The following is a 26,815-nucleotide window of genomic DNA, read 5'->3' on the forward strand; positions in this document are numbered from 1 at the left end:
TGAGGCTAGGCTAGATAGGCAATTCCGGCTCTTCTGCTTCTGAGTCTGTGGATGAATCGCCCCAGATGACAACGTTGCAAGTGTGGGTTTCAGACTGAATATACCCCAGGCTCCTGGTGTGTGCTGCATGTCCACTAGCCAACACAGCCCGCCTCTGAGGTGGATTCCACATCCTTTGGAAGAATTAATTTGTATTGAGCCCGAGACTGTCTGAAGCTGCATCCGGACTTCTCCAACAACTTCCTCATCTTTGGTGGGTAGTACCTGGGGACTTCTTCATGTAAAGATGCTGCAAGAGCATAAAATTTCTATGAGCTCGTTTGGTTCGCAGAAAGCATTTTTCCTAATAGAAATATGATTCCTGAAAAGTAGATTCTGGAAAGAGAATGTATAGGAAAGTACTTTTGGTATATTTGGTTGATTATGAGAAAGTGACAGATTGCCAGAGTGTTTATATTTGCTTGACCATCTACTTTTCTGAGAAAGTTATGTGTAATTCCTGTTATGGGGGAATTGAGCCGCCATGCCCCACGTGATCGGCACGCGTATCCAGGAAAGCTACAGCTGCCCTATGATCCAGCACTCCGACCCCGAGTCGGACCTCCTCGGCTCCGCAGCCCGACCCCGGGTCGGCTGCCCTATGATCCAGCACTCCGACCCCGAGTCGGACCTCCTCGGCTTCGCAGCCCGACCCCGGGTCGGCTGCCCTATGATCCAGCATTCCGACCCCGAGTCGGAGATCTTTTGATAACGACAAGCTATTCTCCAGAGGCACGCCGCGGCCTCCTGCTCCACTACTCCCTGCAACGGCTGTACCCGATGCTGCCCACGATCTCCTGTATCAACCGTACAAAGCGGAGCTCCACTACGCCCTGCCATGACCGTACCCAGCGCTGCTCCACGACGCCCCGTAACGGCCATGTCAGTGGCCATTCTATCGTGCCCCACGACGACAAACCCCCCTGAGAGACCTCCCAGCCAGGTATATAGGCGGCTGGGGGGAGAAGGGGGGGGTAAGCAATACCTCCCAGAGCACTCTCTCCCACTTGTGATTATCATCTCTCCTCCTCCAATCTCCTCTGACTTGACCGTCGGAGGGCCATCACCACCCTGGTGGTGGTGCAAGGCTTGTTTGCAGGTTCCTTGGCGGAAGGTGGAGCGCAACCAGCACCAACCAAGACAACTCAGGCAGAACCCCGTTCACACCGTCGTGTCAATCGTTCTCGGTTTGGACCACCAGCAACAGTTGGCGCTAGAAGGAGGGCACCGAATCTCAGAACGATCGTAATGGCACGGCGAGGTGGTCGCGGAGCTTCCAATGCTTCCGGTCGCGGAGCCTCTCGCGCCTCTGGCCGGGAGGCTGCTGCGTCCCCAACACACTCTCAGCAGCATTCCACCGCTTCTCCTCCCATTCAGACGGTCGAACCTGCTCAGTTCGACCAGCTAGCCCAGCAGGTTCGCACCCTCGCGGAGGCAGTGCAGAATCTGCAGGGTGTGATCTCTCGGGTGCCGCAGCGGGCTCAGGAGCCGCTGCTCCCCGAGCACTTGCCTCTTCCTCACAACACGCGCTCCTTCCTCTCCCATGGAGAGGAGCGCCGGCGCGGGGAGGATTCTCGAGTGCGGTCCATTCTGCCAGGACCTTCTCATCGGAGCTGCGCGGGGTACGAGAGGCGGACCCGGGCGCGTTCTCAGACACCCCAGTCCTCGAGGGGCCCGCACTCCAGTCGGTCCCCCTCGCGCCGCTCCTTGTCTCCCACCCACCGGTCGCGCTCCCTGGACCGGCGGGTGGACGATCTCCACAGACAGCTCCAGGTCCTGAAGGGCCACTCCAAAGATCCCTTCGCCGACTTGGAAATCTCCTCCCAGCCGGCGCTTACCTCAAGGATCCTGCGAACCCTAAACCCGCCGGGGTTCAAAATGCCGGCGATCGAACCCTACGACGGGGCGGCGGACCCACGGGACCACGTGGAGAGTTTCAGGACTCTTATGCTCCTCCATGGAGCATCGGATCCTCTCCTCTGCAAGGCCTTCCCGGCGACCCTCCGCGGCCCGGCAAGGGCGTGGTTCGCCGGCCTGGAGGCTAATTCCATCCAGTCCTTCCACCAGTTCACCCGTCTCTTCATCAGCCATTTCGCCGTCAGTAGCCGGCGAAGACTGGTCTCCGACTCCCTCTTCGATGTCCGGCAGAACGAGGGAGAGAGCCTGCGGGATTATCTCACCCGCTTCAACAAGGCAACACTGGAGGTCCGGAATTTGAGCCAGGAGGTGGCTCTCTCAGCCCTGAAGCGAGGCTTCCGGAAGGGCAGACTCACCTTCTCCCTGGACAAACGCCTGCCGCGGAGCTTCCCGGAGCTGTTGTCTCGGGCAAACCAGTATGCAGACGCCGAGGAGGCAGCCTCCCACCGGAACAAGGAGGCCGCCGAGGCCCCTCTAAAGCCCGGGAAGAAAAGGCGAAAAGAGGCACCCCAGAGGAGGAGCCCGACGCCTCAACGCCGGCGCAGAAGCCCGTCACCAGCAAGGAACCACGGCGCCACACGCCCTCGTTCTCCGCACCGACGCTTCAACCGGTACACCCCACTCCTGGCCCCCCGGGCCCAGATCCTCATGGAGGTCAAGGGGCGGGAGGACCTCCCGGTCCCGAGGCAGATGAAGAAGATCCCTGGGAGGAAGCCTTCTCGGGCGTACTGTGAGTACCACCGAGACCACGGCCACGATACCGAAGACTGCTTCCAGCTTCGGGACGAGATCGAGGCTCTCATTCGCCGAGGGCGTCTCGGTCGATATGTAAACGACCGACGTCCCCCCGCAGACCCGCGTCCAGCCGACCCGGCCCCTCAGGAGCCTCGGGAGCAGAATCGACCCGTTGCGGGAGTGATCCACACCATCACTGGGGGCTGCTCTCGGCCCGTGAGGAACGCAGGGGGCTCGGCGGAAGTATCAGGAGTGGCCGTCGCGAAGAGGCAGCGGGTCGGAAATGTAATCACTTTTTGTGATGAAGATGTAAAGGGGGTTCAGACTCCCCACGATGACGCCATGGTGATCTCTCTCACTATGGCGGACTATGATGTAAGGCGTGTTCTTGTGGATAGTGGAAGCTCAGCTGATATTTTGTATTACGAGGCCTTCCAAAAGATGGGCTTTTCCCGACAATTGTTGCACAAAACATCCACCCCCCTCATAGGATTCACTGGAGACGCTATCTCGGCCGAAGGTGTCATCGAGCTGCCTGTGACTGCGGGCATTGCACCCGCAGAAGCCACGGTGCGGCTCGGGTTCTTGGTCGTCCGTGTCCCCTCGGCCTACAACGCTATCCTCGGACGACCCGGACTGAACGCCCTTCGCGCGGTGGTTTCTACCTACCATTTGCTCATGCGGTTCCCCACAGCGGCCGGGATTGGAGAGGTCCGAGGTGACCAGCCGACCGCACGGCAGTGTTTCCTAGCAACTCTCAAAGGGAAGAAGCCCATGGAGGCCCTAAGCGTCGAGTCACTTGACGCCAGAGACGAAGTGGCCTTGCGGCACGGGGAGCCGGCCGAGGGCGTAATCGAAGTTCCCCTCGAAGAAGGCCGCCCGGACCGCACGGTCCGGGTCGGTGCCAACCTCGACTTGGAAGCTCGGCTCCGGTTAGTGGAATTCCTCCGAGCCAATGCAGATGTGTTTGCCTGGTCGGCGGCCGATGTACCTGGGATCGACCCGGAGGTCGTTTCTCACGCCCTCAACGTCGACCCGACCCACCGACCAGTAAAGCAAAAGAAGAGACACTGTGCCCCGGATCGGATCCGGGTGGTCGACCAGGAGGTAGACAAACTCTTGGAGGCAGGTTTCATAAGAGAGGTGAGCTACCCCGAGTGGCTGGCAAACGTCGTACTTGTCCGGAAGGCGAGCGGGAAGTGGAGGATGTGCGTCGACTACACCGACCTGAACAAGGCGTGCCCCAAGGATAGCTTTCCGCTTCCACGGATAGACCAACTGGTCGACGCGACTTCCGGATATCAGCTACTGTCTTTTATGGACGCCTTCTCCGGCTACAACCAAATAATGATGGCTCCACAGGACGAGGAGAAAACTGCCTTCATAACAGACCGGGGGCTGTACTGTTACAAGGTAATGCCCTTCGGTCTGAAGAACGCTGGCGCCACTTACCAGCGCCTCGTCAATAAAATCTTCAAGGAGCAGATCGGCCGGAATATGGAGGTGTACGTGGACGATATGCTGGTAAAAAGCCGCCATGCAGACCAGCACATTGCAGATCTGGAGGAGACTTTCACCACCTTGCGAAAGTTTCGCATGAAGCTAAACCCAGCGAAGTGCGCTTTTGGTGCTTCGGCCGGGAGGTTCCTCGGTTTCATTGTCAACCAGCGCGGGATCGAGGCCAACCCGGACAAGATCAAAGCCATCCAAGATATGTCCCCTCCGACCAAAGTGAAGGAGGTTCAGGAGCTCGCTGGAAGGGTCGCCGCGCTCGGACGATTTGTGGCAAAGTCGGCCGAACGCTGCCAACCATTCTTCAAGGTGTTGAAGCGCCCAAAAGACTTCCTCTGGACGGCCGAATGTCATGCGGCGTTCGACCAGCTCAAGGAGTACATGGCGTCTCCTCCCCTGCTGTCCAAGCCGCAAGAGGGGGAGATGCTCTACCTTTACCTGGCGGTCTCCCCAACCGCAGTCAGCGCAGTACTGGTTCGGGAAGAGGCAAGACTTCAGAAGCCTGTATACTACATCAGCCGAGTCCTCCGGGATGCCGAGACGCGGTACACGAAGGCTGAGAAGATCGCCTTCGCGCTGCTGACTGCGACCAGGAGGCTTCGCCCCTATTTCCAGGCTCATTCTGTCACCCTTTTGACCGATCAACCACTGCGGCAGATTCTCAGCAATCCAGAGAATGCGGGACGGCTGGTGAAGTGGGCAGTAGAACTTGGTGAGTTCGACATCCGCTACCAGCCCCGACCAGCCATCAAGGCCCAGGTGCTCGCGGACTTTCTCGCTGAGTGCACTGTGCAGGAGGCGGAACCTAAGCCGCCGGAGACACCCAGCCTCGATCTCCCGATCTGGACGCTCCACATTGACGGGTCGTCGAACCCTGAAGGTGGAGGGGCTGGGCTGGTCCTCACCAATCCCGATGGAGTGATAGCCGAGTATGCCTTGAGGTTCGGATTTCCAGTGACCAACAATGAGGCGGAGTACGAGGCCCTAGTCGCGGGACTCAAACTCGCCAAGGAGCTCGGCATCCGGCGTCTGAAAGTCTTCACCGACTCCCAGCTGGTGGTCGGGCAGGTTCGAGGGGAGTTCGAGGCGCGGAGCCCGACCATGCAGAGCTACGTCCGGAAGGTGCAAACACTCATTCCCGACCTCGGCAGTGTTGACATTCAGCAGGTCCCGAGGAGCGAAAATGCCAGGGCCGACAGGTTGTCCCGCCTAGTGGACGCAGACGCGCACAGCTTGTCGAGGGCAATCTACCTGGAGACCCTGGATGCCCCGAGCATTGACGGGGCTGGAGCGGTGATGGCAATTGATCCGGAGCCGTCTTGGATGGACCCGCTCGTCGCCTACCTCGCCGAAGGAATCCTCCCTGAAGACGAAGATCAGGCCCGGCGGCTTGTAAAGAAGTCCGCCCACTACGTACTTTATGAAGGGAGGCTGTATCGGACCTCGTTTACCGCCCCCCTCTTAAGGTGCCTCCGCCCCGCGGAAGCGGCCTACGCCCTCGGCGAAGTCCACGAAGGCATCTGCGGATCGCACTTGGGGGCTAGGTCCTTGGCGCATAAGATCATGAGGCAAGGCTACTATTGGCCGACCTTGTTGGAGGACTCGAAGGACCACGTGCGGAAATGCGACGCCTGCCAGCGCCACGCCAACGTCCAGAGAGTCCCCTCTGTCCCCTTGGCGCCAATCACCGCGCCCTGGCCCTTCGCACAGTGGGGAATGGATATCCTCGGACCATTCCCCGTCGCTTCGGCCCAGCGGAAATTTTTGATTGTCGCCATCGACTACTTCACCAAGTGGGTGGAGGCAGAGCCACTGGCCACCATCACGGAGGCACAAGTCCGGAAGTTCGTGAAGAAGAACATCATTGTCCGATTTGGAGTACCTCGGGTCCTCATCTCGGATAACGGTCGACAGTTTGATAACAAGCACTTCCGGGACTTCTGCGAGGAATTCGGGATCGAGCATCGGTTCACATCCGTGTCGCATCCCCAAACCAACGGCGAGGCCGAGGTCACAAATCGGACAATCCTCCAAGGTATCAAAGCGCGGATCGGCCGGACGGGGCAAGCTTGGGTCGAGGAACTCGAGAATGTCCTTTGGGCGTATCGGACCACACAACGGACTCCTACTGGAGAGACGCCTTTCAGCCTAACCTATGGCACGGAAGCCGTTGCCCCCGTGGAGCTCGGACTCCCCTCGCCTCGGGTGGCCGCGCACCGACCCGAGGCCAATTCAGAGCAACTCCGAGGGAACTTGGATCTCTTGGAAGAGGCAAGGGAAATGGCTCAGGTACGGATGGCAATGTATCAGCAGAGGGTGGCCCGATATTACAACTCCAAAGTCCGACCGAAGCTTTTCAGAATTGGAGATCTGGTGCTGAGGCGAGCTAAGGCATCTCAACCTACGGAAGGTGGGAAGCTAGCGCCAAATTGGGAAGGCCCGTATAAAGTTCGTTGGGTAAACCGACCTGGCTCCTACCAGTTGGAAGCCCTAGATGGCCGAGAAATTCCAAGGGGCTGGAATTCCGCTAACCTGCGGATGTATTACCAGTAGAACAACAAGGCCAGAAAGACAATTTAAAAAGGTGCAATACTTTTCATTTCAATAATTTCTGGTTACAGTGGCGTGCTCGTGTGATTACAAGGAATTTCCAGAGGGGAATTAGGGAGTAAAGAAAGTAAAGAAGAGGTGGGGACCCAAACCCTCAACCCAGGGCGGCTGCAGTCCCACCAGAAGTGGGTGCTTCTAACCGGAGGCGCCATCCAGCACCTCACCAAAAAGAGGAGGAGCCGCCGCAGAAGAAGCTCCCGCTGCCCCCAGGGGAACGCCGCCTCCAAAGGATATTCCCATCTTCCCCAGTGGTAGGGAAGAGAAGGGATTCAAGGGGGAAGAGTATATGGAGGCGCGGTCCCGGATTGAGCGTCCGGCGCAGAGCTCAACCGGGAGGCTGAACTTCAAGGAGGGGAGATGTGATCCCGGATGAAACGCCTAGAGCGGAGTTCCGCCGGGGAGACCCTCCTTGTTGATCCCAGATGAAACGGCTAGTTGGCTGAAGTTGTAAGGGGAGCGCCTCCCCTTTCCTTCGACAGGAGTCTCTCAGTCATATGCCAAGGAGGAGGTCCGCGATCCATGGCAACCTGCAGCTCCGGCTTGGCAAATTCCATCGTACCTGCACCTGTATTTATAGCCAAGCTGCGGCCCCCTGGTAGTTCCGATACGGGTGGCTCCAATAAATGCAGGCGCACTGAATCCGGAGCCGTTCCGGCTCCCGAGGCGTATCTCCCCGCGATTTCCTAAGCGTCATTCTCCTTAAATCGCATTCTTTGTGCAGGACGATCCGGGTGACGTATACCCCTAGGTCCACGTGTCTCCGCTCGCGCCCAGGCCGCATCCTCCTCGAAGAACCCGCGTATCGCGGCCGCTCAACTAACACTCCTCACCAGCAGCAACTGGCGATCCGATTTCCCAGGTAACGCATTAATTAGCGTTTAATACCCTTCTCGTGTTCCCCCCAGGCAACGCTTGGAGGAGAGGAGAAACACGGTCGCGGCTGGGCACAGAGAAACCCCGATGGGCGGCGAGCGACAAGTGGCCGACCAACGAGTGGAATCTCCCGAGGCTCGGCCCTCGGATGCCTGGCTAACCCGATGATCATCCCGGGAGCAGACTAGCCGGAAGCCCCGACCGGTCGCCTCGGCTTGCGCCAGCCTTGGCCGACCAACGAGCGGAATTTCCCTGAGGCTTGACAACCCTCAGATGCCTGGCTAACCCGATGATCATCCCGGGAGCAGACTAGCCGGAAGCCCTGACCGGTCGCCTCGGCTTGCGCCAGCCTTGGCCGACCAACGAGCGGAATTTCCCTGAGGCTTGACAACCCTCGGATGCCTGGCTAACCCGATGATCATCCCGGGAGCAGACTAGCCGGAAGCCCCGACCGGTCGCCTCGGCTTGCGCCAGCCTTGGCCGACCAACGAGCGGAATCTCCTGAGGCTTGACAACCCTCAGATGCCTGGCTAAGCCGATGATCATCCCGGGAGCAGACTAGCCGGAAGCCCCGACCGGTCGCCTCGGCTTGCGCCAGCCTTGGCCGACCAACGAGCGGAATTTCCCTGAGGCCTGACAACCCTCGGATGCCTGGCTAACCCGATGATCATCCCGGGAGCAGACTAGCCGGAAGCCCCGACCGGTCGCCTCGGCTTGCGCCAGCCTTGGCCGACCAACGAGCGGAATTTCCCTGAGGCTTGACAACCCTCAGATGCCTGGCTAACCCGATGATCATCCCGGGAGCAGACTAGCCGGAAGCCCCGACCGGTCGCCTCGGCTTGCGCCAGCCTTGGCCGACCAACGAGCGGAATTTCCCTGAGGCTTGACAACCCTCAGATGCCTGGCTAACCCGATGATCATCCCGGGAGCAGACTAGCCGGAAGCCCCGACCGGTCGCCTCGGCTTGCGCCAGCCTAGGCCGACCAACGAGTGGAATCTCCCGAGGCTCGGCCCTCGGATGCCTGGCTAACCCGATGATCATCCCGGGAGCAGACTAGCCGGAAGCCCCGACCGGTCGCCTCGGCTTGCGCCAGCCTTGGCCGACCAACGAGCGGAATTTCCCTGAGGCTTGACAACCCTCAGATGCCTGGCTAACCCGATGATCATCCCGGGAGCAGATTAGCCGGAAGCCCCGACCGGTCGCCTCGGCTTGCGCCAGCCTAGGCCGACCAACGAGTGGAATCTCCCGAGGCTCGGCCCTCGGATGCCTGGCTAACCCGATGATCATCCCGGGAGCAGACTAGCCGGAAGCCCCGACCGGTCGCCTCGGCTTGCGCCAGCCTTGGCCGACCAACGAGCGGAATTTCCCTGAGGCTTGACAACCCTCAGATGCCTGGCTAACCCGATGATCATCCCGGGAGCAGACTAGCCGGAAGCCCCGACCGGTCGCCTCGGCTTGCGCTAGCCTAGGCCGACCAACGAGTGGAATCTCCCGAGGCTCGGCCCTCGGATGCCTGGCTAACCCGATGATCATCCCGGGAGCAGACTAGCCGGAAGCCCCGACCGGTCGCCTCGGCTTGCGCCAGCCTAGGCCGACCAACGAGTGGAATCTCCCGAGGCTCGGCCCTCGGATGCCTGGCTAACCCGATGATCATCCCGGGAGCAGACTAGCCGGAAGCCCCGACCGGTCGCCTCGGCTTGCGCCAGCCTTGGCCGACCAACGAGCGGAATTTCCCTGAGGCTTGACAACCCTCAGATGCCTGGCTAACCCGATGATCATCCCGGGAGCAGACTAGCCGGAAGCCCCGACCGGTCGCCTCGGCTTGCGCCAGCCTAGGCCGACCAACGAGTGGAATCTCCCGAGGCTCGGCCCTCGGATGCCTGGCTAACCCGATGATCATCCCGGGAGCAGACTAGCCGGAAGCCCCGACCGGTCGCCTCGGCTTGCGCCAGCCTTGGCCGACCAACGAGCGGAATTTCCCTGAGGCTTGACAACCCTCAGATGCCTGGCTAACCCGATGATCATCCCGGGAGCAGACTAGCCGGAAGCCCCGACCGGTCGCCTCGGCTTGCGCCAGCCTAGGCCGACCAACGAGTGGAATCTCCCGAGGCTCGGCCCTCGGATGCCTGGCTAACCCGATGATCATCCCGGGAGCAGACTAGCCGGAAGCCCCGACCGGTCGCCTCGGCTTGCGCCAGCCTTGGCCGACCAACGAGCGGAATTTCCCTGAGGCTTGACAACCCTCAGATGCCTGGCTAACCCGATGATCATCCTGGGAGCAGACTAGCCGGAAGCCCCGACCGGTCGCTTCGGCTTGCGCCAGCCTTGGCCGACCAGCGAGCGGAAGAATTTCCTGAGGCCTAACCCTCGGACGCCTGGCTTAGCGCCGGAAGAATTTCCTGAGGACTAACCCTCGGATGCCTGGCTTAGCGCCGGAAGAATTTCCTGAGGCCTAACCCTCGGATGCCTGGCCTAGCGCCGGAAGAATTTCCTGAGGCCTAACCCTCGGATGCCTGGCCTAGCGCCGGAAGAGTTTCCTGAGGCCTAACCCTCGGATGCCTGGCTCAGCGCCGGAAGAGTTTCCTGAGGCCTAACCCTCGGATGCCTGGCTTAGCGCCGGAAGAGTTTCCTGAGGCCTAACCCTCGGATGCCTGGCCTAGCGCCGGAAGAGTTTCCTGAGGCCTAACCCTCGGATGCCTGGCTCAGCGCCGGAAGAGTTTCCTGAGGCCTAACCCTCGGATGCCTGGCTTAGCGCCGGAAGAATTTCCTGAGGCCTAACCCTCGGATGCCTGGCTTAGCGCCGGAAGAATTTCCTGAGGCCTAACCCTCGGATGCCTGGCTTAGCGCCGGAAGAGTTTCCTGAGGTTTAACCCTCGGATGCCTGGCCTAGCGCCGGAAGAACTTCGGGAATCAAAAGTCAGCAAGAAGCAACCAAGAGCTAAAAAAAAAAAAAAAAAAGAGAGGACGAGGGCGAGATGAAGAAATATTCAACGTGCATTAATTTTCAGGGCCGAGGCCCATACAATTGGGCAAAACGCCGACATACAAAAATAAAAAAGACAATGAAAGGTACAAGAGGTCAGCTTGGAGGAACTCCCGGGTCGGGAACGCCGGGCTCGTCCGCGGGAGGCGGTTGCCAGGTCAGCAGCAACCGCCATACGCCATAAAGAAGGCGGGAAGCTTGAAGCGCGCGCGCCTCTCCGAAGGATGGCGGCAATCTCGAAACATCGCTCCCTTCACCTGTTCCCCTTCTGGTTCCAGGCTCGGAAGTGGGGGGCTACTGTTATGGGGGAATTGAGCCGCCATGCCCCACGTGATCGGCACGCGTATCCAGGAAAGCTACAGCTGCCCTATGATCCAGCACTCCGACCCCGAGTCGGACCTCCTCGGCTCCGCAGCCCGACCCCGGGTCGGCTGCCCTATGATCCAGCACTCCGACCCCGAGTCGGACCTCCTCGGCTTCGCAGCCCGACCCCGGGTCGGCTGCCCTATGATCCAGCATTCCGACCCCGAGTCGGAGATCTTTTGATAACGACAAGCTATTCTCCAGAGGCACGCCGCGGCCTCCTGCTCCACTACTCCCTGCAACGGCTGTACCCGATGCTGCCCACGATCTCCTGTATCAACCGTACAAAGCGGAGCTCCACTACGCCCTGCCATGACCGTACCCAGCGCTGCTCCACGACGCCCCGTAACGGCCATGTCAGTGGCCATTCTATCGTGCCCCACGACGACAAACCCCCCTGAGAGACCTCCCAGCCAGGTATATAGGCGGCTGGGGGGAGAAGGGGGGGGATAAGCAATACCTCCCAGAGCACTCTCTCCCACTTGTGATTATCATCTCTCCTCCTCCAATCTCCTCTGACTTGACCGTCGGAGGGCCATCACCACCCTGGTGGTGGTGCAAGGCTTGTTTGCAGGTTCCTTGGCGGAAGGTGGAGCGCAACCAGCACCAACCAAGACAACTCAGGCGGAACCCCGTTCACACCGTCGTGTCAATCGTTCTCGGTTTGGACCACCAGCAACAATTCCTATTATACTCTTAATAAAAATTAAGTCTTTAATGTTTTGGATCAAATAAGGATAGATGAAGGGCCTTTTTGGAAAAAAAATAAAAATATTTTGATTTATGGCTCACGGGAAAGTACCTTTCCGATGTTTCTCATGGGAAAGACTTTTCCATAAAACGTGGGAATCATATTCCCACGGAAATACAACTTTTCCGTCTCTCTCCTTGAAAAACTCCAACCAAACAAGAGGCATCTCTTTACTTTTCCGCTAACCACACTTTTTCTCCTTATTTTTCCACGAACCAAACGAGGTCTATGAAAAAGCTCATTCACATAGAAAATGTTATGCAGAAATCGATGCTATGTGTAATAAGATTTCCACGTCGCATAAGATTTCTATACGGACATAAAATGCAGACATCCAAAGATGTTAAATATAAGAGGGCAATCTATCTAAGAGCAGGCTTTGACTTCAACCTTAGACGTTAAGTAAGAGCAGGCCTCAACTTCAACCTTAGAAATTAGGAGAGAAATTTCATGGCGAAGAATTTTTTTCCGCTGAAATGTTCTTTCTGAAAAGCTGATGCCTGAATATATGATACTTGGAGAAAGTGATTTTTGCATATTTCATTGACAATAAAAAGTTACACATTCCAGAATGGTGTATGTTTGATTGGGTATTTAATTTTCTGAAAAAGTTGCATAAAATATCTAGGATGTCCTTACACAATTCTATCTAAAAACTTAAGGACACTTTTGAAAAAAAAAAAATCCGAATCTCCGGCCAATAGGAATTGGACGCATGAGTTTTTCTTTTCTATAAAATATAAAAATTTTATTCCTATGACAAAATTACTTCTCATCTCTCTTTTTTAAAAACTCCAATCAAATGTAAAGTATTTCTATATTTTTCTATTGACCATACTCTCTCTCGTCGTTTTTTTGGCAAACCAAACTAGTTTTTAGAAATTAGAGGGGAGATCCACACCCGAAGCGTTTTCCACGTTTGAAGCCAGAGAAACTATGAAACTTTCAAACATCCTACCTCTTTGCCCACAGAATTTTAACATATTATTGTCCACCCACTAGATGCAAAATGGACATTTGAATCAATGAGAGTGAAAAGATTAGTGTCTTTTAGCAAGACATGCATCGCATCATAGACTTGGCAAGGTCCAGTGTTCCAGAGGGAGCTACACTTTTCCAGTCTGGCAACTCCATCTTGAGACTCGCTTACTAATTCCTTGCTCTTTGCCTTCTCTGGACTCGCATACTTGAATGTATGTGCAAATTTTGAGACTGGCACGCATCTTTTATCAAATACTATTTGCAAGAGCCATTTCCTCACCAGTGACCTGACACCTTAAACTAACAGGTTGGCCGCCAAACCTCATGGACCTTTGGAGCACTGGCAATTTCAATGTGGAAATATATGTTACGAGAAGGCAAAGGGGTGCCATGAACAGCTTCTAAGCTTCCTTTCACCACTCTAATTCACTGTAATCATTTCTTAGTACATATTTCTTTATCAATAAAACTAGGGAGAAGTATTTCACTTCCCCATTTACTCACTTCCGAAGATAAATTTCAATGGCAGTGTGATACTTGGGCCTAGCAGTCCTCGTTTCTTCTATTTTGTGTAGCCTTCTTGTTAGTGATGTAGCTTGTTGTGCTTATGCAATAGCAGTGTGAGCAACCAATGTACTAAAAAAAAAAGAAGAAGAAGTAGGTCTGGGTTTGTCATCAGAAGCCCTGACTCTAGCTTGATTCTGGCAGAGGGTTGTTGGCTTTATGACAGTTCTGATCCTAAGGCGGAGAGAGCATCTCTTAAACTTGCCTCGTTCTAGGAGCCGATCGGATTCAACTTAAAGAAGATTTGGTGACTAACATCTGGTGGATCCAGAGTCACTTCAGGGCTGATGTTGAGCATCCTCTTTTGTATGATATTTGTGGTTTTCTACGAAATTATCTAGATGATCATGCCATTCATATATACCGGAAGACGAATAAAGCAGCTAATTGGATGGCATTGTTCTTCGTCCAGTTCTCTAGCAATTTACTTTAGGATAGTATGGAGTCTTCACTCTTTCTTCTTCTTTTTTTCTTTTTTTTTTATTTTGTTAGATGTACCCATACTAAAATAGTATAAATTTTTTGTATTATTAAAAAAAAAAGTGCCGACTTGGACTTGTCATGCTTTCACCTTCTACCTCATCGTTACTCGCATCACTCTTCGGTTCATGCACCAAGCAATGAATCCATGATCCATGCCTCGGAGGCCGGCTCTTTGGACTTGCCGAACTTTTCCTCCTACTTTTCATTGTTTCTCCCTTCGAGATGGTTCTCGATTCTTGCCCAAAACACATGTATGGGGTCGAGGCCGCCGTTTCTGCGCCCACAATTCTTCTATTGGGACCTACGTTGCCCCCCAACAGTTAACCAAACAGGTTATAATGATCCAAAACCTCACCAAAAAACCAGCCACTGGATGTTTTCTAGATTCACATATGCAAGTAATATGGAATTTAATGAACGCTCGTGCATATCCTCATATATCTCCAGTTTAAACCGGTTGCATCATCAGGATAAAAATCTAAATCTATTCAAATTCGAGCATCCTTGTCTTGCTAAAAATTCAAATATAGTGAAATCAAAAATACTACAATCGATTTGTGATCAACCCTAAAAAAACTTAGCCTAGAATCAACGAATTCAATTACAAATACCACAATTAGTGAATGGTTGGTGTAAGAGTCTAAATTCAATTAACCTCAAAAATCTACTCAAATTTTATTGACAGTATCTCTTAGTAAACACATAGGCTATGGACTAGATCTGCTATGATAATATTTGTAACAATTCAGGATTATGCTAAAAAAAAATCTAGGCATAAAGTGTTATTTGGGCTCATTCTCTTTGCATAAGTATAAACATGCGTCCTCGCATGTCCTCACATAAAAAATAAAAAAGAAAAAAACCATGCACTTCTTAACATTTGAGCACCCATTTTTAAACGAAGAAATGGTGAAGTGGATGTGAATATAAGACGTGAACTTGGAATCTGGAATTGGAAGACTTGGAATCTAGTCTTTTTTTGACCGCCATTTTGTTGTTAATCCTTGTACAGTGCATATTATGGTCTTCCCCCAGTTTCATTTTAGTGAAAGATAGAAACGAGCAATTAGACCCTACCTTTTATATTACTTTTGATCAGTATTTCTCCTATCAATATAAGGAGACAAGAAAAAGAGGGCATCCGGTTATGAATAGAAGATTAAAAAGGCTCGCTAAACTAAAAATTGGTGCATTCATGGAGGTGATCAATTGTAGATTGATATCCAGTTGAGAGTTTGCTTCATGACTAGAATATATCATATGTGATAACTTAATGCTCAGTTCAAGAGTATGTTTCTAGTAACAGAAGATGAGAAGAAATTAGTTGATGAACAGTGCTCTCCGAGTGGGAACACCATTGCCTCTACTACTGTGTGTACCTACCATGCACACCATTAGACCAGCATCCAAACAATTGCTATTAGTTAAAAGCTTACTTAGAAGTATGCAATTAATAGTGGACAGATTACATCGTACCTCCCTAAAAGATGGTTGTTATAAAGGACAAAGCACCTTCTTTATCACTTCTATCATTGTTCCAAAGTTCTAAAGGAGTTTCTTGGAATCTAGCTATGGCATTCAAGTATAGCCAAGGCATCTAAATAATAGATGAGAAACTACACGAGAAGGGATATAATAATGCTTTTGAACAAATATTATAAACCATTAGGATGGATGCACTTTGGACTTTTAATATAGATAGGCATCATGTCTTTTTCTTATTATATCTCGGCATCGGATTTTTTTTTTTTTTTTTTGGTGCAACAGCGGCACATGCACTATGGGTGTGAATGCGATCGGCGTCAGATCTTCATAGAAAACCATCTGAAGTGATTCTTGTTCTTTGAACTTTTTTTTTTCCTCACTTCAGATGGTTCTTTCAACTTCATCAACAGAATGCGTTTTTCTTCGTCTACACTGAGAAGATTATTCTTGTTTTCACTCAAACATTTTTTTTTGATAAAGTGATAACGATGTCTATCATTTTTTTAATAAAAAATAAAATTTTAAACCTTTGAAATATAAATAGTGCTGTTTTTTTTTTAGGAGAGGGAGGTGAGTTGCATGAATATACTTCTAAAAATTCAAATTTACGTGAATACTTTCTTAAAATTGATATTTATTTTTGTACCTTCATAAAACACTGTTTTTGCACTAACGCCCTTAATATAACGGTTCTTCTAACACCATTACTAAAGATCATATTTATTTTAATTAAAAATAAAATAAAATTATGAAATTACTTTTTTATTCTCCATTGCGATCGTCTTATAAATTTTTTTTTTGCACATCTAACTATTAAAAGTATTTTAGTCATTTTAATTTTAAACCGTTAATTTTTTAATAGCGTTAGATGACGTAAGTACATATAAAAATAAAAATAAAAAAAATAAAATAGTTAAATAAGTGTTCTATGAAAATATATATATAAAAACATTATTTTGAAGAAGATATTTATATAAAATTTGGTATTTAGGACTGCCATATAATGAATTTTAATGGTAGGGTTGCAACTTTATCATCACTAATTTGAAATAAATATTTTATATACACGACGAACTCCATGCATCATTGCTTATAGATAGAATGTTTTAAAAAGGCATTTGAGATAATAAAATTTTTTTAGGAAAAATGTGAACCACACATGAACCTAATAAAATAATAGGAAATAATATATTTTAAAAAGATCTAGAATGGCCTCAAATCAATGACACGGTGATGGATAGGTATGGTAACGGCCATTCTCTTATCAGAGAAATCCATAGGCTGATTCAAAAGATGGGTAGCTTTCATGCAGCACATATATTCAGAAGGCGAACATGACAGTAGACTGGGTCACCTTCTTTATCGTCCGGTATTTCAAAAAATTTCTTTGGATATCTATAGCCTCTTCTTTGTATTTTTTATTTTTTTTCGTAATTTGATAGGATGTATAGTTGCATTGCATCAATATAAATTATCTTTTTTAAAAAAAAAAAAATTCAATGACTTGACAACGACTTCTAAAGACTTCGCAAATTACGCCTGCACCGCTTGACACCACTATGGGGAGGGGCCATTCAAAACCTGCAACACGGTTTCCGGCTCACTCAAAATCCAACCGAGCCGTCATCATCAATTGGAGCTGTGAGTCCAGTAGAGTTCCAGCTTCTCGATTTGACAGCCACCTTATGACCTCAATCTAGTCAACCAACAAGCCTATTAAACTCCAGATGGATAGATACTCAGAATCAATCCAACCGTGTTGACTCCGGAGTCCGGCCCAAGCTTAACACCGCTTTCATGCCCGTGAGAATAGAAAAATCATTGAGGAATAGATGAAAGCTACCTTCCTATTAATTAAAAATTAATTTTTTAAAAAAAATATTTTTAAACTATTAAAATTTATAGAAAAGATTTTTTTAATTAAAAGTATAATAAATATTTTGCACAATTTTCTAAAAAAAATAAATGCTCAATCAAATATAAGCTATTTTGTAATGTAATATTTTTTTTATGGTCAACCAAATTTGTCAAAATCTTCTTTTCAAACATCATATTCTTAAGAATCATCTGTTTAGAAAAAACATTTTTGGTGAGAAAAAATATTTTTGAAAGCCGACACAGAGATCCAATTCTTGACTTTCTAAATCACCGTATGCAGAACTCAACACACTGAGCTTTTAGCATGTAGTTTCTTAACTATTATCAACGAAATTTTTTTTTAGAAAGCTAATTTTCAAAAATATGATGCTTAAAAAAATAATTTTGGCATGTTTGATTGACTACGAAAAAATGACATATTATAAAGTGGCTTATGTTTAGTCGAACATCTATTTTTCTGAAAAACGTTTTGTAAAATATCTATTATATTTTTAATTTAAAAAAAACTTATCCATAAATTTTGAGGCTTAAAAATAGTTTTGGAAAAAAAAAAATCCAACTAGTAAAAAAATAGCTTTTTTATGTTTTTTATGGATTTTTTCTATTAAATATGAGAATTTTATTTATATAAAAATATTATTTTTCTATCTCTTTTTTTTGAAATCTCCAACCAAATAAGAAATCTTTCTTCTTTTTTTTTTCGTTGACCATATCTTTTCTTTTTTTTCCCCCAAGTCCTCATATTCTTTCTGCATAAATATACATAATTATGTGTAATTATGAACGGACTGGAGAATAAGTATCTACAATTGTTAGCACCTGAAAATTAAAAATAAATTGTAACTTGGAACGGGTATTAAAATCCCAGTCAGACCGGCTATTAATTTACTAGACTAATTATGGCCCATATTTTGCAACAAGTCAGATTCCAATCAAACATGATAAACAAGTCCCAAAATAAATTAAAAAATTTTGGCGACACGTGGGACCGCCCCCGCCTGGCGTCAGCCATCTCGCGTGCGGGTGGCGTCCCCGCGGAGTCGGTTTGGTCGGACAAAAAAAGAAGCCGAAGCGAAGGCGCTTCGCACGCGCTTCACACGTAACGCAGCCAAGCCACTCGGCTTCACATCAGGAACGAGTGATCCCTTTGGCTTCGCACGGCTCTTCTATAAATGGAGGCAGTTCTCGCTGTTCTTGGCTTCATCTCTCCTGCTTTTCGGATAACAGAGACAAAAATCTGGAAAGAAACCGAAGGTTTTCTCTACGTGTCTGTCTCTGTTTCGTGGCTCTGGATTGCTGCATTTGGTTGGAGGGAGGGAGATTTTGGGGGGATTTGTTTGTCGGAGTGTTCTTGGGAAGAGAAGGAATATTTAAGGAGGTCGAGAAAGGATGGTTTCGTTGGTTTCTCGCCAGGGTAGGCATCTGCAGCGGTACACCAGCACCGGGCGTCGACTCGTTGTCGGGTTCGTTCCTGTTGTATCTTTGTGTCTTCTTCGCTTCTTCTAATCGATTTTGCTTAATCTCGAGAATTAGATCGAGAAAAGAGATCTTGGTTTCTTGTCATATGATCCATTATTTGCATTGATTTCTCTTGTTGATAAGTGTTCGTTATCATTTTTTCATCATCGAATCAAGAGAAAAAGGATATTTTGATGGATGATTTATGCTGTGAGAATGGTGGAGACTATGGAGTTTTTTCTTTAAAAAATAACCTTTGTATGCGAAAGAATTGGGGGTTTCTTGGTGCTACTTTTTGAAAAGCAAAAGAAAAAAATTAATTTGAAATGGTGATTGAACCTGACACTAGTAATCATAAGGAGTAATCATGTAGGATTGGAATCCAATAAAAATTGTTACAAGAATTCATTCCCCGTTGCTATAATATAGCTAATATCTTGCCTTGTTTTTCTACTTTTTTTTCTGATGAAACAGATGCATTCCATACAAGTTTAAGGTTGACAAGCCATGGGACAATGACATTGATCGAGCAATGGAGGTTCTCGTTATTAGCTCACAAAAAGGGCATGGAATGATGTTCCCAAAGGTATGCAGTCACGAAATCCTCAAAACTACTACGACCAATCATAAAATACTGTGGAATTGGGGAATTCCCTCCCACAACTTGAGGAATGATTAGTATCTGATGGAAATTTGACCTCCTACAGAATGATTAGCTTATGATATGGTTTCAAAAGAAGAAGACATTTAGGAATGTGATGCTATTTCTAGCATTATCTAACCGGAATCTTTCTGATATGTTTCTTCCAGGGAGGTTGGGAGCTTGATGAAACCATAAAAGAAGCAGTCTCTCGAGAGGCTTTGGAGGAAGCTGGTGTACGAGGAAATGTTGAGGTCGGGACAGGAACTCTTTCACCTATTAGATTAAATATTCCATACCATTTTCATAAAAAAGTTGAGACTTTTGGAAGCAGAGCTAATAAACTTTTAATGCAATCACAGGGTAGCCTTGGCAAATGGAGATATAAGAGCAGAAGTCATGATGCATTTTATGAGGGAATCATGTTCCCTTTGGATGTAACAGAGGAATTGGTTGATTGGCCAGAGATGGATGTGAGAAAACGACGATGGGTAAGTATATTTAGAATGCTACATGAAGCATTCTTGGACACTAACAAAGCCTTATTTGTTGATTCCTAGCAAGAAACAAGTGAACATGTTTATAATTCCATACTTTCATTTGGTTATATAGGTGACAGTAGCTGAAGCAAGGGAGGGATGCCAGCATCCATGGATGAAAGAAGCATTGGAGAGACTGGTGACAAGAATCTCGAATTCGAGTAGGCAAGAGACCACCATGGAAGCATAGCATGCCTTCATGACTGTCTATGTCTGTACATATAAGCTACTCCAAACAAGGGCTGAGGTTTTAGAATGACTCAGTAGCTCTCAAGAAGGAAACTATGCAGCTGCATCTTGGATGAGTACAGAATTTTAAAGCATAGAATGTAGATGCCGATCGGATTCTTTGGCAAATAGTTTCACACAGCCTAATCGAATAAACTTGTATCTTTTTGTTAAAATTTTTTCCTTTGATAAATTTGATGAGCAGTAGATACAAAAGTACTCAATGAAACATGTCCATGTGTTGCAAACTACAGCAGTCTGTTAATCTATCACTGTCATGCGAACTAGTCAACTAACACTGCTTATCTGAAAGTGCCGAGCTCCAAAATCTTGGTTGTTACTATTAGGACTCGTGCGGGCGTATGTTTAGTCCCACATCAATTATTCATTGGATAGATCTTGGGTACTTATATAGGATCAAAGAACCCAAATAATATTTTCCGCCTAGCCATTTTGAGTGAGGTCCTAGATTGTTACAAATGGTATCAGAGTGAACTTGGCCCATAGCCTATATGGACTAGAAAACACTGCAACACGGGTTAATGGACATTGACCACGGGTCTATCGTGGTGCATATGATTAGATTTGAATGGATATGAATCCTTAGCCTGACGAGGACGTCAGGACTTAAAAGGGGGAGTACGTAAAGATCCGTGTGGGTGTGTGTTTAGTCTCACAACGGTTATTCGTTAAATAGACCTTGGGTACTTATACAGAATCAAAGAACTCAAATAATATATTCCGGCTAGCTTTTAGGGTGAGGTCTTAGGTTGTTAGAGTTGCCAGGCCTTTTTGTTCCATGATACTAGTCATCATAGTACTCTATTTCTCCACAAGCATGCATGGAGTTCAGAGTACAAGCATGCATGGAGTTAATAGGACGAGCATTTGCTGCAAGTTCTGAGGGTTTGATTTTTTCGCAGAAAGAAAGAAAAAATTCAGGTTAAAATGATAATTAAAGATCTTTTATTTTCCGCATTATAAGGAGCAACCACCTGGAACAAGCACAGTGCATGTTGTATGGGTCTCATGCAATCAAAGGGATACCTTGGAAGGAATTTTTTCATAACCAAGGTGTTTTGGTGAAATTTCAGAGAGTTTCAGAGTAATGATTGGCGTGGAGTCATTCCAACCAAACAACTGCCCCAGATACCGAGTTTTACTTGATTACATGATCCCATTCAACAGCCTTCTATTCCGGCCTATTCGAGTTTTATCAGATTAAATTGCCAAATGAAGAGGGTGAAACAGAAATTCTCCTGCAGCAAAGGAGGACCTCATTTCATGCTCTTTTTTTTTTTTTTTTTGAGTTCTGGCTTATGACCTAAGTCCCCAGAATAAAATGATCCACATGGAGGGTCACCATTGTTGAGAGGCATTGCAGTGTCCAGCTCTTTGAGTATACCAGCTTGACTATGCTGAGTACTCTCCATCTCTAGCCATTCCACAAACTGAACTCCTTTGTTTTCTTTGCCAACTCCACTTGATTTAGAGAAATCAACTATGATGTTTAACTAACTAACTGGCAGTCACAAGAACTACAATGATAGGTCAAAGCCATATATTTGGAAATGGAAATGCTTGTTAATTGCAGGTAGGCACTTGCTGATCCCCAATAGTTGTGAATTCCCATGTTGCTGTGTCCTTCAAGATTTGTTTAAGTGGCTGGCGGGCTACTTGTAGATTCATTGTGTGGGGTTATGATGCAAATAAAAATGTACTTCACTTGATCATTTGGGAGACAATTTGTAAGCCAAAATCTCATGGAGGTCTTGGGGTTTGCCTCTTCAACAATTTATAGTGCAAAGAGTTGTGGATAAAACATACTTTCGATGGCTATTGGAGTTCCTACTACGTTCAGCCAAAGTAATCGGGGAGGGTTATTTATTTGTGGTATTGGCAGGCTTCTTCAACATCAGTTCCATTTGGTAGGAGCAAATGGTGAGAGCATTGGTTACATCTTATTACAACTTACAGCTTGACCAATGGATATCTTGTATTCCACTATTGAGACAGGTGATCCCTCTGAACATGGATTGTAATGTCCGGGGCCAATACAGACCGGGCCCAATACTGTAGGGCCCAGTTGAATAGTATTGGGCCAGGAAGGGGTTAGCTGGCCCAAGATGGCCATAATCTCCCGCCTGAGGGCTGAAAAGACAAGACCACCAGATGGCCAACGGAGAAACCCCCACCGGCATGCAAAACAGGAGCCCGCCACCTCCTTCCCCTCGGCAAATGAGCTGTGAGCTGGCCTGAGGAGGAGGGGCAGCTGTGGCTCCCGGAGCAGTGAGGAAGGAGAGAACGCCACCTCTCCTTTGGGGTCAAGTCATAAGCCCTGTATTTAAAACCCCTAAGATTTGCTAACCCCGAATTGAATGTACCCTCCCTAAACCTCTAACCCTCTGGATCTACTGCACCAGAGAGCCAAGCCTTGGAGCTGGAGGCGGAAGGGACCCTGCAGCCCTAGGAGAGGAAGGAGGGAGTTGCCGAGAAGGAGATACTGCCTAACTCCAGTCAACCGAATCAAGGTAAGGCTCTGTAAGTAGGTCTCTAGGCAAGGACAGAGTGGAGGTACCCCTCTGTAGGGTATTCTCCCCTCTGTTTCACTGATGAAACAGAGGGGAGGAGACTGGCACAGAGAAGAGGAGACCGGCACGGGAGAAAAAAAAAAAAAAAAAAACAGGAGGAGGGCCGTGGGCCGGACCCACGGGCTGCGGGCCGGACCAACAGGCCGCGGGCCGGCCTGAGAATGGCCCGAACCCGAGCCCAATGTCACCCGGGCCGAGCCCACCCGGACTCGGCCTGCGGATGACCGGCCCCGGCCGGGGCCGCCCTCGGGCAGAGGGGCAGCCAAGGGGCCGCCGGGTTTGGTCGTACCGGCGACAGACGCGGCCCCGAGGCCGCCAGCCTCAGCCGAGCCCCCGCCTCTCCGTCGGCGAAGAGGTGGCGGCACGGCACACACACACACAAAAAAAAAAAGAGAGAACTTACCTCGGACCACGGCCTTACCTCGCCGTGGTCGGAGCCGGTGAAGACCCCCGGAGGAGGTCCGGCCTCGACCTCGCCTCCCGGCCCTCCCCCTCTTCTCCGGCATCACTTCGGAGAAGGGAAGAAGGGGTCGGCCTCCCGCCGTCGTTGCCCGAGGGAGGAGAACCCTTTCGGCCGATGGATCGGAGGGCGCAGCATCTCCCTGGTCGACTGCGAAGGAGGGAAGGCGGCCGGGAAGGGGCTTCGGCCGGAACAGGAGGGAACCGGAGGCGGAGGAGGCCGGGAAGGGCCTCGGCGGAAAGCGGGGGAGACGAAGAGACCGGAGGAAGGGGAAGATGGAGAGACACGGGCGAAGAAGGGGGCCGAAGTCTCTGGAAGCCCCCGGAAGAAGAAAAAAGAAAGAAAGAAAAAAAAAGGGAGAAGGCCCTTAACGGGCTGCCTAGCGGGTCGGATCCAAGTTTGGATCCGAAACCCGTTAGGCCCAAATAAATGCAAATAGGTTTGGGTGAGCCCAATGATCCAAGCCCAATCGAATTAAACGGGTCGACTAAACCTGATTGATGTTGGGTCTGAACCCGACCAAGCCTGAATGAACCCAAAGTAAGCAATTGGGCTAAATGTGAACCCAATTAAACTCAATTCAGCTGGGTCCGAACCATGTTCATAACAGGTTGACCCCAGCAGGCCCAATTAGCCCTAAAACAGGCCCAGACCAGGCCCAATTAAATTGGCAGAAGGCCAAATTGGCTAGAAAAGGTTGGACCCAATTATAAACGAGGCCCAATCCTTTAATTAAAAAAAACCCAATCAACCCATGTGGACCCAATCTGGTTTTAAATCGAACCCCAAAGGCTTCAAATTGGACTTGGGCTGAATCCTTGGATGGGATCCAAGCAAGTAAGTTCATAGTATGATGAACTAAGAGATGTTATAATAAATGAATGGGGAATAATGTAAACCCTATGATGTTGTTTTAGGTGATTAAGGATTTGTCACCTGGACTTGAGCAATTTGGAAAGCGAATTGAAGTAAGTAATCTGTCTTAATCCTATCGTAGATCTTGTATTACGTTTTATAAGATGAACCAGTATTTTTCTTTATACAATTTGAATTGTATGCATGAATAGTGAAGAATGTAAGTAACCTGTCCTAATCCTGTTATGGATCATGTCATGTTATTAATGTTTTCCTAAGCATTTATTTTAAGTATATATGTTTCATGCATGATATGTTACAATGCATAAGTAACTTGCATGATCTCAGAAGCTATGGCTATGTATGCAACATGATGATACTGATAGTTTAATCATGCATGTAAGTTTATAAAGTCTTAGCTAGCCCAGAGGCACTATAATGGGCTCAAAGATGCTACTGAGAATGACTGAGCCGCCAGTGGCTGAATAGTAACTGAGCTGCCCCGCCAGTGGCTGAATAGTAACTGAGCTGCCCCGCCAGTGGCTGAATTGGAATTGGGCCTGCCCCGCCAGTGGCTGAATAGTAACTGAGCTTGCCCCGCCAGTGGCTGAATAGTAACTGAGCCTGCCCCGCCAGTGGCTGAATAGTAACTGAGCCTGCCCCGCCAGTGGTCGAGTCTGACTTCGCAGTAGCATCCGAGAGAAAAAGGACCACGGCATGCCGGGGGGCACGGTTTCATATGCATATAATATGAAAATTTTGTGATTTGCACTACTGCTTTGTTTAAATTGCATACTTATTATGCCAGGATGATTATTAGATAAACATGCATGTCAGCTTCTCAAAACCCTGATTTACATGTTTAGTCTACTGGTTGATCCGGTAGGATTATGCAGGATTACTTACTGAGCCGTGTAGCTCACATCTGTTTATGTTTCGTTTTCTTTCAGATCCTCACCAGTGATCGCCATCAGATATGTTTTTATTTTGTTACAAAGCTTCGTATTTTTGGAGAAGCTTATATACTTCTGTACATTTGAATAGCATAAAAGTTCTGTATTTTTGGTTTCAAACTTGAAGGTTGTACTGCAAACTTTTAATATATATATAAGGATGAATCCTTTTTTGGCTACCTGTTACCCCTGTATGAGGCTGCGTGCTACTGTGGGCGATAGTCGGCAATAGCACGGCCGTGTCACGGATCCGGATCCGGGGCGTGACATGGATCAGCCCCAGCCGTTCTCAGGTAAACTTGTTTCTATTTCCCAACTGTAGATGGAACGTCGACCTCCTACATCATTTTTCTTTTCCTGAATAAATAAAAAAAGTCATAGTTCTTATGAACAAGGGTTGTGCTTTTGTTATAATGGATTGAAGAACACACACACAGAGAGAGTTGATCTTAACTAGCTCTGTGGACGAGGTTTCCAACATTATACCACAAGACCAGTTCTTATGAGATCGCTAGGGCGTAAAATGCAGCCTGGTAGATTTATCGGCAGACATATAGAAGAAATATGATGAGATATAGTCAAAATATGATAAGAAATGTCTTTGATCTCTAGAGAAAACTAATAGCCCAAACACGCATCCTAGTAAAGGCACATATTCAAAAAAAAAAATCACACTACTCCTGGCCTCTACCCAGCCATCTATCTGAAAGCAATCAGTTTCTAGATCTGAACATAATATCAAGCAATTGGAACTAGATTTCAATCAGAAGGCTCCTTGAAATGGGAAGACATATTATCTACAACTCAACATCCGTTTGGTATCAACTAAACAATGACATGACGTATGGGAAATCCAAATAGTAACAAACATTTCCGGTGGAGATGGCCGAAGTAAAACAAATACTCCTCTCTTTTTTTTTCTTTTTTTCTTTTTTTTTTCTTTGTTTTTGTGTGGAGGTGGAGTTGGGTGGTGCGAGGGCCTATGCGGCATATATTTAGTTTTACATTAGTTATTCGCCGAAGAAATCTTGAGTATTTATACAAAACTAAAGAGCCAAAAAAAAAAAGTTCAGCTAGTCTTTTTAGGTAAGATTATGTATTGTGACAAATAATATCAAAAGCAAACTCGGCCCATAGCCTATGTGGACTAGAAAACACTGCAACATGAGTTCATAGAGATTGACCACAAGCCGATCGTAGTGCTTATAATTAAATTTGAATAGATTAAAATTCTTAACCTGATGAGGACATAAGGACTTGAACAGGAATATGTGAGAACCATGCATGTATGTGTTTAGTCCCACAACGATTAATCGTCAAGAAGATCTTAGGTATTTATACAAGACTAAGGAGAAGAAGAAAAAAAAAAAAAAACCTTACCGTTAGTCTTTTTGGGTGAGGTCCTAAAGAAAACTGCACAAAATTTAACTCTTCATGACCGGAGAAATCTAATAACATATGATAAAGCAAAAGGAATTAAAATATGTAACAAGACAACAAGCAGCATAGATGGGTCGACAACAAGAATTGAATAGCATTGTAGAACAAGAAGACTGCAGATAGCCAGTTAAACGTTAGCTGGGCAATCAGTGTTAGCATGTATCATGTCCTCCAGTAGTCCTGACATACTAAAATCAGAATTTGACAGGGATGATCATTACCTAGCTTACCTTGGTCTCAAATTTTAATATGTGCAAGGTGGTGTCAAGCCATATAGTAAGCAAAGCTGGTCCACCAGTCGAAGAATTTTGCATTGATGCCAATTCACAAAGATAGATATGAACATAAGTTGATTAACTTAAAAATTGAAACCCCAAAAGGCCAATATAACTAGATATACAATCGAAGTTCCCAATTCATCTTATGCGAGTGGTTGCAACATTCCAGATACAGTATCAATATTGAATAAGATACAG

At 48.2% G+C, this 26,815-nt stretch overlaps 1 protein-coding gene across 1 annotated transcript; it reads left to right on the forward strand.

Moving 5' to 3' along the window:
* The first annotated feature begins 18,367 nt into the window (after positions 1–18,367).
* LOC103717335 (nudix hydrolase 17, mitochondrial-like) lies at positions 18,368–20,291 on the forward strand. The gene is made up of 5 exons (XM_008805666.3): positions 18,368–18,638; positions 19,108–19,219; positions 19,444–19,527; positions 19,636–19,764; positions 19,886–20,291. The coding sequence occupies exons 1-5, from the start codon at positions 18,565–18,567 to the stop codon at positions 20,000–20,002; spliced, it is 516 nt and encodes a 171-aa protein (XP_008803888.1). The 5' UTR covers positions 18,368–18,564; the 3' UTR covers positions 20,003–20,291.
* Positions 20,292–26,815: the final 6,524 nt, after the last annotated feature.

The sequence above is a fragment of the Phoenix dactylifera genome, unplaced genomic scaffold (genome assembly GCF_009389715.1).
Source record: "Phoenix dactylifera cultivar Barhee BC4 unplaced genomic scaffold, palm_55x_up_171113_PBpolish2nd_filt_p 000261F, whole genome shotgun sequence".
Taxonomy (NCBI): Eukaryota; Viridiplantae; Streptophyta; class Magnoliopsida; order Arecales; family Arecaceae; genus Phoenix; species Phoenix dactylifera.